At 48.2% G+C, this 12258-nt stretch overlaps 1 protein-coding gene across 1 annotated transcript; it reads right to left on the minus strand.

Moving 5' to 3' along the window:
- Positions 1-626: 626 nt before the first annotated feature.
- TRIM31 (tripartite motif containing 31) lies at positions 627-12010 on the minus strand. The gene is made up of 9 exons (XM_036870769.1): positions 11594-12010; positions 10872-10967; positions 9557-9787; positions 8527-8549; positions 7859-7974; positions 5230-5304; positions 4142-4207; positions 2670-2843; positions 627-1153 (listed from the first exon to the last, which is right to left on the minus strand). Exons 1-9 carry the CDS (start codon positions 12008-12010, stop codon positions 627-629), a joined length of 1725 nt encoding a protein of 574 aa, XP_036726664.1.
- Positions 12011-12258: the final 248 nt, after the last annotated feature.

The raw sequence follows: 12258 nt of genomic DNA on the forward strand, positions 1-12258 counted from the left end.
AGCATGCGGTGTGCGCTGTTCTCCACCTTGTTTTTTTCACTTAATATATCCTGGAGGTCACCATAAAATAATACACAGATAGTCCTTATTTGCAAAATGGATAGAAGGCGAGGGGGCAGACCTGACTGAGTCGCCTGGGGAGACAACATCCAGCGGTCCGGCGCCATGTTTTTCAGATCCCCAGAAAGGATGAGGTCAAATGGGTCAAGCCCGCACACGCACCCAGGGGCTTCGGGGAATGAGTTGGAGGAGGAGAAAGCCGCAGACCAAAGTCAGTTGTCTGGTCCCCTGTATCTGGATCTCAACCAACTTTCCCATTGCAGAGTTTTCAACTATCACCTATCGATTTACAGTGTGACAATAAATAGCCTTGTGTGGAGTCTTTTCGTGTATTTGAAGCTTTCTTTTCGACCGAGGTATACTGGGGAGAAAGGGGGACTGAAAGAAAAAAGGAAAATTTATTAAAGGGGGGTCAGAGACATCAGGCCTGGATCAAGAAGCCCGAAGAGTGTAATCTTCCTAAATTGCTCCTGGAAGTCTAGCTTCAACCCTACCTACCAGCGGCAGCATATCCCAAAGAGAGGAAGCAACGGGGAGGAGACAGAGAGAAAGGCAAAGGAACAACTCTAGGGACTCAGGGTGATCTGGGTGCCGGGAAACAAGAGCCGGAAAAAGGGGAAGACCTGCCCTGCAAAGGAGGCCTGGAAGGTGTAGATGTTGTTGCTGGTAGTGGCGTCGTAGAAGACGACCTCCCCGCATTCGTGATTCACGCGGACGCCCACTTTCCTGGGACAGACCGAGAGATCCTCCCTGGTGCCGACCTCGGTGAGCGCCTGGCACTTGGAGCTTGCGATGCGCAGCGCCCAGAAGCCGGTCAAGGGCGCCAACACCAGCGTGCCCCTCCGTGGTACTGGCTCTGAGGCCACGCCCACTACGCAGCCCCCGCCCCCGGGCCCTTGGAGCTCCGCCTCCCAGGCCTGGCAGCCGGTGGAGAAGCCTGGCAAGCCCAGGACACAGCGGAACGGATGGAAGCGCTCAGGGTCGGTGGGCTCAGCCCAGCCGCTTTGAAAAACTTGGTCCAGCGTCACTGTCTTCAGATCCTGGGAAATGATGAGATCCGGGTGAGCCGAGGCCGCATCCAGGGTCACTGGGACTGCGGGAAGATAAGGAGGAGAAAGAGGGGCAGCCCCAGGTCAAGTCGTCCAGCCCCCTTTAGGATGGTTTTCTCTTCATAGTCAGAGTCCTCTTTGTCCCCAGAGAAGTCCTATCCCCCCTCCCCCTCTTTGAAGTTAATTCCTAAATTTCACCATATGCTGCTCTGAGCGTGCTCTTCATTGGTGGTGAGGCGGGTGTCATTTCAACACTCAGCTGAGACTCTCCTCTTCCTTCCCCGTTTCCTGTGGTCCTCATATCTCGAAGAAGATTTGAGGCTTGTATAAGAGATGTCGAGGCTCAGGCTATCCGAGCTCGAGTAATTTTCTAAAGTGCAGCCCCTCAGAAACAGGCATAAATGGAGGGGTGGAATGCAGAAGGAGAGATAGTCAGCCCAGTCTCACCGCAGAAGCACACTTTTTTTTTTTTTAATTATATTTATTTATTTATTTTTGGCTGTGTTGGGTCTTCACTGCGGTGTGCGGGCTTCTCATTGCGGTGGCTTCTCTTGTTGTGAAGCACGGGCTCTAGGTGCGCTGGCTTCAGTAGTTGTGGCACGTGGGCTCAGTAGTTGTGGCTCGCGGGCTCTAGAGCGCAGGCTCAGTAGTTGTGGCGCACAGGCTTAGTTGCTCTGCGGCATGTGGGATCTTTCCGGACCAGGGCTCAAACCCATGTCCCCTGCACTGGCAGGTGGATTCCTAACCACTGCACCACCAGGGAAGTCCCCCTTTTTTTTTTTTTTAATGTCAGCGTGACCATGGGGGATCTTAGTTCCCCCACCAGGGATCGAATCCACACTCCCTGGAGTGGAAGCGTGGAGTCTTAGCCACTGGACCGTCAGGGAGGTCCCCACACGTGCACACTTTTAATTGGATTTGGACATTAAGTTATAGTTTGTCAAGGCTAGAAGTCCCCCATCTGCCCTCTACAATTGCTTGAGCAGCTGTGGTTCCAGTCTTTGCCAAAGACTTAGGAATGGGGGCCTCATTCTGTTTGTTGTCTGATTTGTTATCTGATTTGTTGTCTACTTTGTTGTCTGATATGTTGTCTGATTTGTTGTCTGATCTGTTGTCTAATTTGTCATCTAATCTCACTCCCTCTTACTGTAATATTACTTAATTCTCCCTGCTGGATGGGGGTTGGGGAGAGATGGAGGATGTGGGAATGTGGGGAAGAGGAGAAAGAGTGACCAGGTTCATGGGGATGAGTTAGGTGAATTGTGGCCCAGGCAGTCCTTACTGGTCTCTAGAGTCTACCTTGGCTGAACTGATGCCTAGGTAAATAGTTTTAAAAAAAGAAAAAAAAAAGTGGACCGGAGCAGTCAACTATAGTGACTTCCTTTATCCACCAGGGGGTACCACAGCCAAAGCAATAAGCAGAAGCCAAGCTGGGGCTTCCAGGTCATCTTCCTCTTTTTGCTTGAGAACCCCCTCTTCCTTCTCCAAATCGTCAACATCACCCCCATCTCCCTCAGCCCAACTCCACTCAGGGACCCTTCACTGCTCTCAGCCACTCACCCAGCGCCATCTTGTGCTCTTCAATAACCGTAGCTCCAGGGCCCCCCAGGTTCTCAGAGCTGTCTTGGATTGGTAAATAAGAAACAAAAGAGGCCCTGCTTCGGCTCCGGAAGAGTGGGGCGAATGAAGTTGAGGGTTTGGGATTTGGTGGCACTGGTTTAGTTGTTCTGTCAACTTTGAGGGAGAAGGAGAGGAGAAAAGAGAGGTCAGTGGGAGCAAGGCAGCAATGCCAGAAAGTACTGCTGAGCTCTAGACACAGCAGGAGGGATCAAGGTTAGACTCAAGAAGGTGAAACCGTGCTCCAGACGGTTCCAGAAGCTGGGGACCAACAGAAATTCTTGGGCTTGTCTTACAGACTGATAGATAAGGGAACAGCTTGTTAAAACCCCTTTGCTTGTAAGCTGCCTTCACTGATTAAGCTCCCTTTAGTGACTTTTTTCCCTCTTTAATTGCATACCCTCCAGGTAATATAGCACAAAACTCATCAACCAGCCCTATAGATAACACCTCTGACTTGAGTCGCTATACTAATGGAAGCTTAAGTTGTTTCTTTAGGAATTGGAGTGAGCTCTTGTCCAGTTTGAGCTGGCTAAAACCCTAAAACTAGACCTGCACAGGTGTCAGAGGAACAACCTTTTGACATCAGAGGGCCAAAACTCCATCCTCAAATTATGCTAAGCACCTCCATTTTTGAACATGCATCCCATGAAGAAGCATGTAACCCAAATCCGCCTGCGCCGCAGAACGCTGATTACCTCACCTTTTCCCTACCTCTGATCATCTTTCCCCACGCCCAAGACCACCCTGTTTCATGATCCCATAAATATCTCAAGCCCCTCGCCTTCAGGGAGGCAGACCTGAGACTTGTTCTCCCGTTTCCTCCCTTGGCTGCCTTATGAATAAACTTTCTCTGCTACAAACCTCAGCGTCTCGGCATTTGGCTGGCTGCGCGTGGGGCGAACAAACCTGGTTTGGTAACAAAAGCACACCTGAACAAGTTAGGAGTAAACTGATCAGGTGGTAGATTATTTCCTGGAGGAGGTATACTCTGGGAAGGGGAAGAGGAGATGGATGAAATGCCTGCTATCCCCACCCCCATCTCTGCCCATGCCATCTTAGCACCCGAAGTTTTCAAGAACGCTAGTTTCTACAGCCCTTCCTCTTCCTCTCTCAACTTCCAGGCCCTCTTACAGTCTCTCTAAATTCCTCTTTCTGCTCTGTGTCTATTCCCCTCCAACCCAAGCTGGAACTGAGAACAGTTATTCATTCCCACCTAACTCTGGTCAGGGAGGGTGATCTTGTATGTTAGGAAGTTCTTTCTACAGTCTACTGTCTTTCCTTCCTCTGCAGTGTCAGTCCAGTGCATTCCCATCTATGCTGGGGGTGGAGACAGCATTTTGACCCTCTGTAGTCTTAGAGGTTCCCTGACTCCACCACTGGAAGCCACCAGTGGTCAGGGGCAGGACTCCTACCTGGAGGGGTCGACTCAGGCTCCAAGGTTTTGTTCATTTTAGGATTGTTTTTGTTTGACAGGTACCCTAGGAATTGAGATGAGAAAACCTATTTTAGTCTTGATAACCAGAAGCTGCAAACTAAAAACAAAACCAAGCACCCTGCCACCATCAATAAGAACAAGAATAGGTGGTTCTCAGTGAGGACTGCCGCCCACTCACGGGGAAGTGTGGAAACCTTTCAGGTTGTCCCGGTGCCTGCAGGAGGAGGGGGAGGGTCTTTACTGGCCTAGAGTGTTTCCTGGGGCCTGGGATGTGAAACATTCAACAGGACACAAGGCAGAGAGCACAATGGAGACTTAACATCTGCAAATACCGATAGCTCCCCTGGGGGAGAAACTGCTGGTGGAACGGAATTCCTAAGTCCTGCTCTCAGCTTTGGAAGGCATTACGTATTTCGTTTCTGGCTTTGGCAAAATGATTCCTAATGTTGTTTTTGCCACTTAATAGTCACATGACTTGGGTTTAATTTACCTCACTTCTCTGGAGCTGCAGGGGCCTTACTGTAAATTGCCGATAATAACACCTACCTTGGAGGATAGTTGTGGGATTTTGAACTATTAGATGCGGGGTGCTTAGCACATGGTGGGCCTTTAAGAAATGGTACCTCTAGTGTTACCATCTCAGATGGCAGAGCCATCTCTGATGACTTTGGCATAGGCTGCTGTTACAGTGGGTCTTCCTCCCCTGAGCTGTCCTGACCTGACTTATAACCAGAAACCCAGCCTATGGCTGAGGGCAGCTAATACCACAGAGACTGAGCTGCCTTTATCTTCTCCTTGTCTTACCTTTTCCTCCCTTACTCTGAGGAATGAAGAAATAAATTTACAATTTTCTATTACTTTTGAATACTTCTAAATTTTGGGATTAGTCACTGTTTGGTGAGTTACCTGAGTTTAAAATAATAAAGCACATCCATATGCCTGTTCTTCTCAACTGATGAGGAATGGGTATTCACTTATATTTGGCCTTCATGTAATCAGAGAGACAGAATTCTTTGCCTTTGCTTTTTTCACTTTCCCCAAATGGCAGGAGCAATCATCACTTACAGCTCTTTATTTGTTCTTCAGTCATGCCTTTGAAGAATTTGCTTTTATCTTTCTTGCTCTCAGGCTGGAGGCTGTCTGTGGAGAGAGAACAGAATGAGATGGAGGGAGTCCAGAGAGGTTGAACAAGGAACCCAGCACCAATCACACAGCAGGGCACTGATCTCAAATGCCTTGGATTTGTCTCTCATACTCTTAGTGGACCGAGAGGGTGTAAAACACTGAGAGATGCCCTTTCTGCTTCCCTGAAGTGGCTCTCCAGCCCAGCACTGTCCAGTAGAAATATACTCTGAACCACAAATAACATTTTAAATTTTCTAGTAGTCCCGTTACAAAAAGTAAAAAGAAACAGATAAAATTAATTTTAATTATATTTTCTATTTAACCCATTATTTTAAAGAGATTGCCCTTTCAACATATAAGGAATTATTGCTATATTTTACATTCTATTTTCATACTAAGTCTTGTGAAATCTGACGTGTTTCCTTCACTGACAGCACACTTGACTTTGGACTAGCCGCATTTCAAATGCCCAAGTGCACGTATGGCTAGCGGCCACCATACTAGGCAGAGCAAATCTAGTCCCTCCCTAGTGAGGAGAACTGAGGAGAAAGGGCTGAGGGACAAAAGGTGCTTCTTGGCCTCACCCTTTAGCTTCAAAAGAAAGCCTGCTGTGGTACCAGCCACTCAGGAGCAGGGTGTGGTAAAGGGTGGTCTCACCCTCTTAAAGCCTGGATGGCAATTCCTCTCTCCTCCACCTAAGAGAGGACTCGAGAGAAGAAAGCAGACGGAGCTGCTGATGAAGGAGCTTAGTGCCCTTCTGTCCTGGTTCTCTCCAAGGAGGGAGCTTCGTGCCCCACGTCTCCTGTCTCCCCGACATGGAGGGCTGTCGACTTCTGTGTACCCTGACGGAAATAGGGGCAGAGGACAAAAGACTTTGTGTGGTTGAAGGATGAGCTCAGAACATGGGGATGATGGCCCATGTCCAGCCTGGATTACCTGTAGGGATGCTGGACTAGGTGAAGAGCTATAGGGTGGGACCCCTAGATAAGGGGCTTCCTCTGGGCCCCTGCACCTTTCTAGTGATCTGTAGCTCCAGGAGAGTATAGAACCAGCCCTGGGGATAGGTGGAGGGAGACACGTGGGCATCTCATCTGAGAGCAACAAGCCCAGCCATGGGGAACACTCAGCGACCCTCTTATGAAGGGTCCGCATACCTGGAGCCAGAGCAAACACTGCCCTGAGCGCTATGCCTACAGGGCCTTCAGGGTCCAGCCACCACCCCCCTCCACCCCTGGCTTCCCAGACCCAGTAATTCCCCAACAGGAGACAATGACCCTCAGACTAGGGAGCTATGGAGATTGGACCAGTGTTGTGAATAGACTCCCCAGCACCCCCTCCACCCCCTGGGCTTTAATAGGGCCAGGTGGGAGTTTGGGGACTGTGTGTGTGTGTGTGTGTGTGTGTGTGTGTGTGTGTGTGTGTGTAGGGAAGACAGACCAGACCACGTTCATCTCTACCACAAGGTGCGTCTTTGTATCTCCCTCCTCCATGCCCAACTCCAGCCTGTGCCGAAGTGAAAGGGTAGTGGATCCCTTCACTGAAATTCTAAACTGGAACCAAACTATTTTATTTTTTAGTTTTTGGATCTTAGTTCCCTGACCAGAGATTGAACCCAGGCCAAGGCAGCAAAAGCCTGGAATCCTAACCACTAGGCCACCAGGGAACGCCAGAACTAAACTATTTTAAACCTGAAATGACTGTGAAATTGTTGGGCCAGATGAGATTACACCCAGTAGGATGGGAGAGCTGGACAAAGCAGAGCAGTTACTGGGGAAAAGAAGAGCTCAAAAAACAAAATTAAGAAAAAAACGCTGTGTCTGGTGAGCGGAGATTCTTAGCTGAATGAGTGATGTTCTTGGGGGCGTTGTCCTGGTCCTTTTCCATAGGCACATGGGAGGGGTGTATGGGGACGTGGGGGGATCTTGTGATATTTCCTGGGAGAAAACTCCATCCAGCTGTCGCTACTCCTGGTTTAGACAAACACAACTTTTGCAGTGAAGGGAGTCCTTACAAATACCCAACGGTCTTCCTAGTTGCAAACCCAGACATGTTTTTGAAAAATATCTGACCGAATATCTAAAGCCCAAGTCATCCACTTCTGTCTGATCTCTGTTTGCCTGCAAGGCTGGAAGAGGGACTTCCCCAGAATGTCATTGCCTTTGAATCTGTTTTCTCTTCTTCTGTAGTCAGCAATAGATGGAGCTCCAGTGTGAACCAGAGAAGTAAAAGCGACTTGCTGGAGATCACACAGTTTCTGCCTCTTCTCTGGTCCACCAGACAACCGAGAACCAACTTCCTGACAGTCACTGTGCTAGGCAAGGGGACCTCTTGTGGCTTTCACAGGAGTAGGGAGGAAGATAAGTGAAACATGATGAAGACAGAGTGCAAGAAATGCCTGAAAAGAAGCATAAGGATGCACGGAAAGTGCTCAGCAGAGAGCCTGGCATTGGAAAGGTCCTGTGATTACTATTGGCATGGATGAGTTACAGCCCCATTTCCTCCGGGAAAAGAATGGGAGAAGAATCCCCTAGAGGTAGGTGAGCCGAGACGGTGACAGCCTCTTCCTTACCTTTGAATATCTTCAGGCTCTCTGTGAAGGAATCATGCCGTGACTTGGCTTCACTGAGTTTTTTCTCCAGGTGCATTGAAACAGGGGTTGGGTTGAGAAAGCAAAATCCTTCACTCCTAGGAAGATATGGCTCAACTGGATGGTGAGATCAAAGGATGGGGTGCAGGGGAGGAGGAGCTGTGACAAAGAGATGGGGATGAGGTGACGGAGCCCTGAGGTTGGGGAAGGAAATCAGGATAGTGAGCTGGGAGTCAGGAGCCAGGGCTGGGGATATGGGCTCAGGGTGAGGTGGGGCATAGTGGGATATGGAAATGCAGATGGGAGATGAAGCCAGAGAGAAGCAGAGAAGAAGGGGGCAGGGAGATGGGGTAGGGACCCAGGAGCCATCTAGTTGAGCAAGGGGTCATGCAGGAGGTGCAAGAAAATAGGAGAATCTGTGATGAAGAAATAGGAACCTAAAGAAAACAGCTCTTCTCTTTAGTAACCAACCTATGAGCTAATATGCTCAGCTCAGGCCTTTGCTCTCTATAGCCTAAGTACCTGACTGCAGTTAGACAGAGTAGGCAGGAATTTGGGAGGGAGGAATGTTGAGTGTGCTTGAATGCATGTTGAGCATTGTACGATGAATGAATCAGTAGGCAAAATGCACTTGGGGTGGCCCATCATACCTGCACAAGACAGCTTTGATGTCCTAAAAGAGAAGGAGAAAGGGCACGGCCTCAGCACTTGGCTGATTCACAGGAGCCAAGGAGGAAGTGCTGACCCTGTTGGGCGTGGGGGTAGAATAGGTGGAGTGAGAACACCTCTCTCTTCCCACGCTCCATAAAGGGCTCCTCCAAGAAGCGTCCGATATGCCAGTAGGCAGGAAAATGGTTAGACCGCGAGGGGAACTAACTGAGTTGTTTGAAGATAAATTTATCTCTGAGACTAAACCAGAGACTGGAGCGGGGGGACAGGAGAAGGATTGGAATGACTTTGCATGGTCTTTCGTGACAGAAAGAAATGGATTTCTGAACTGGCGGGAGTGGGAGATGGATTTAGGAGGGATCTCAGCTTATTTCGTGCATCAGCTAGATCCGTACTGTCCAATAGGGCAGCCACCAGCCACACGTGGCTACTGAACACTTGAAATGTGGCCAGTATGATGAGGAACCAAATTTTATTGAAGTTTCACTAGTCCAAATTTAAATTAAAAAGCTGAAGTAGTGTAAAATATTTTTCCATTAAACACAACTAGATCAATTTGGTCGGACTACATTTTACTTCACCCATTGAAAATGTGGTATCTGAGTTGGGATCTGACAAACATATACCAGATTTCAAAGACTCAGTTTTTAAAAAGGGGGAGGTTCATAAAATATTTCGTTAATACTTTAAAAATATTGGTTAACAGATTGAAATGATAATATTCTGGATATATATTTAAATAAAAAATATTTTATTTAAATTAATTTTGCCTGTTTCTTTTTATCTTTTTAATGTGGCTATGAGAAAAAAAGTTGACATCGCATATGTGGCTTGCAGTATGCTTGTAAATTACACGTGTGGCTCACATTGTATTTCTACTGCACAGCACTGGGCTAGGGGAAGGAGGAGAGGCATAACTCTGGTATTCTGCCAGGTGGTCAGTGTTCTGACCTGTGACTGGGGATGGACTGCTACCTTTTTACAACTTGGCCCCCAAGGGATTCTCCGCACCTGGAGCAGCTGGCCGGGCGGCAAACACTGCCTGGCCTTCAGGGAATCCTTAAGCTTCCCGAGAGAGTTCAGCTGCGACTTGGTGGAAATGACATAGAATTTCTTCGACTTGGTGATCTCCTGATCCAACCAGTTGATCCGTGACAGGAGGAAGTTCTTCTCCTCCTGTAGCACCTGACGCAGCTGCCTGAATGCTGTGATGATCTTTTGCCTCTCAGATTCCACGTGGGCCTGGGGGCAAGGAAAATGGACACTCAGAAGATGAGAGGAAGCCCTCAAAGTTTCTTCTAGCCCATTTTATTCAATGTTTTCATTTTATTAAGTTTATTCTGAGCAATGTGCGGTGGCAGACCTGGAGGAAAGGAAAGGAGAGGAGAGCAAACTTTTTAAAGCACGTACTATGTGCTTTGTTTTCATTTTAGGTTATTTATGTTTTTTGGTTTTTTGTTTTTAATTTATTTATTTATTTATCTATTTTTGGCTGTGTTGGGTCTTCTTTTCTGTGCGAGGGCTTTCTCTAGTTGCGGCAAGCGCAGGCCTCTCACCAGCGCGGCCTCTCTTGTTGGGAGCACAGGCTCCAGACGCGCAGGCTCAGTAGTTGTGGCTCACAGGCCTAGTTGCTCCGCGGCATGTGGGATCTTCCCAGACCAGGGCTTGAACCCGTGTTCCCTGCATTGGCAGGCAGATTCTCAACGACTGCGCCACCAGGGAAGCCCTATTTATGTTTTTTTGCCTTCGAGGACCTAAGTAGCTAATACTTAATACCTAAGTATCTAGTACTCACATTTCCAGAAGGCTTTTCAGTTTATAATCTGCTTTCACCCAGAGTTTTTCCTTTGCACACACCCCGCCACACAAAATCGGTAAAGATAATTGGGTGGGTTTATAGTGCCTTCATTTTCTAACTGGGGAAATCAATTTCTAGTTAGTAAGGGACCGTGAGGGGCAGAGCTGGGTCTTAAAACTGGTATTTCCGATTCTAAGACCAGCACTGGTTTTTTTTACACTACCTGTCCCCAGATGGAGGAGACCAAAGCAGCCAACCTACTCCAAGAATATGAGGCTGGATGTGGAAGGTGCTAGCATCTGGCAAACCAAGTGCTGTGGAGGAGGAGAAGGCTTGAACACCCCCTGACCCATGATGCCACAATTCTTTCTGTCCCTCCTTAACTCCATCCTGTTCTGGACCTGTTTGTTTGTCAATGAGGTCTTTTTGAGTGGTCAGTGTAATAAGGGATTCCAGGAGTTTTGCAGAGATGCCATTTCTGCTTTGGAGCTCGTGGACAGAGAGACCCACACCTGAGTTTTTTCTTACCATGAAGACATCGATCCTCTGTTCACCTTGTGACTTCATTTGAACTATCGCCCTCTCTTTTTGCTGCAAGGCCTCAACCTGCGATTGAATCCGCCCCTGTGGAGAGAAAGTTGTCTTGGCAAGTTGTGCCTGGAGTTCTCTCAGCCTCATGACACCCTCCTGACCTCTCAGGATGGTGGGTGAGTCCCTGTGTAATTATTAATAGAGCCTCCTTTCCTGTTCAAGCTGGGGGCTGGGGAGGGAGAAATCTGGAGCCTAAGTGACCTACAAGAGAGGAATGTGGCAATAAATTATAACTAATATTTGGATGTGCTTTGGGGTTATCAAAGAACTTCCACAAACCTTCCCTCATTTGTCATACCAGCAACTCTTAAGAGATACATTTTGTTTGTCCCATTTGAAAGGTGAGGTACCTGCAGCTCAGAGAGGTGAAGTGACTCCTTGAACAATATTCTGTAAATTCAGGAGTGTGAACTTGAACCTACACTTCTGACTCAAAATTCCGTGTTCTTTCCATTCTCCATTATACCTTGGTTTCAACAGGCATCAGTTCTCCAGACTTAGACCTTTGAAGCTACTGGGCCTGACTGCAAATTGTCTACTCAAGGGCAAAGATGGGGGCAATAGGGTACAAACCCAGAGGGAGAAGGTGACAGTTTCCAGGTCCTCACTGAACTCCTAGTCTGATGTGGGTACAGGGAGGGGAATCCCCAAATGCCTACCTGATAACTCTGGGCAGCTTCTTCTATCAAAGTTGCATTGTGGGATTTGTGGTCCTTGGATTCACGACACACCACACAGAGGAACTTGCCATCGAACTCACAGAAGAAATGACACTTCTCCCCGTGCCTCAGACATCTCAGCTCTTTCGTTTCTGGCTGCATCTCAGAGGGATCCATAGCTTGGATTTTCCCCACCAGATTCGCCAACAGCCAGTTGGGCGCGATCGTGTCCCGCCTCACAGTTTTGTTGCAGAGGGGACATTTAAGAATGCTGTCTGCTGCTTCCCAACTCTGAGTGATGCACCTGCGGCAGAAAGTGTGCCCGCAGTCGATGGTAGCAGGGCCCTGCAGAATATCCATGCAGATGGGGCAGATCACTTCCTCCTGAAGCTTACTGGCAAACTGTTGATTGGCCATGGCAGGGCAGAGGGCTGCTTCAAGTCTGTAGAAAGTCTCGAAGTCTTCTGTGGACACTGGCTCCAGGAAAAGAGAAGAAAACAGAGGACATGGAGGTCAGAGTCTATCAAGTAGTGAAGCAGGGAGAGAGGAAAAGAAGAGATAGAAAAAATGAATAATAGACAAGAATCAAAATTAGAATGTAGGGAATATTATAAAGAGGAAAACAGATGGGCAATGCTATCTCACTGCCTCTTGAGAACAAATGG

Source organism: Balaenoptera musculus, chromosome 11 (genome assembly GCF_009873245.2).
Source record: "Balaenoptera musculus isolate JJ_BM4_2016_0621 chromosome 11, mBalMus1.pri.v3, whole genome shotgun sequence".
NCBI lineage: Eukaryota > Metazoa > Chordata > Mammalia > Artiodactyla > Balaenopteridae > Balaenoptera > Balaenoptera musculus.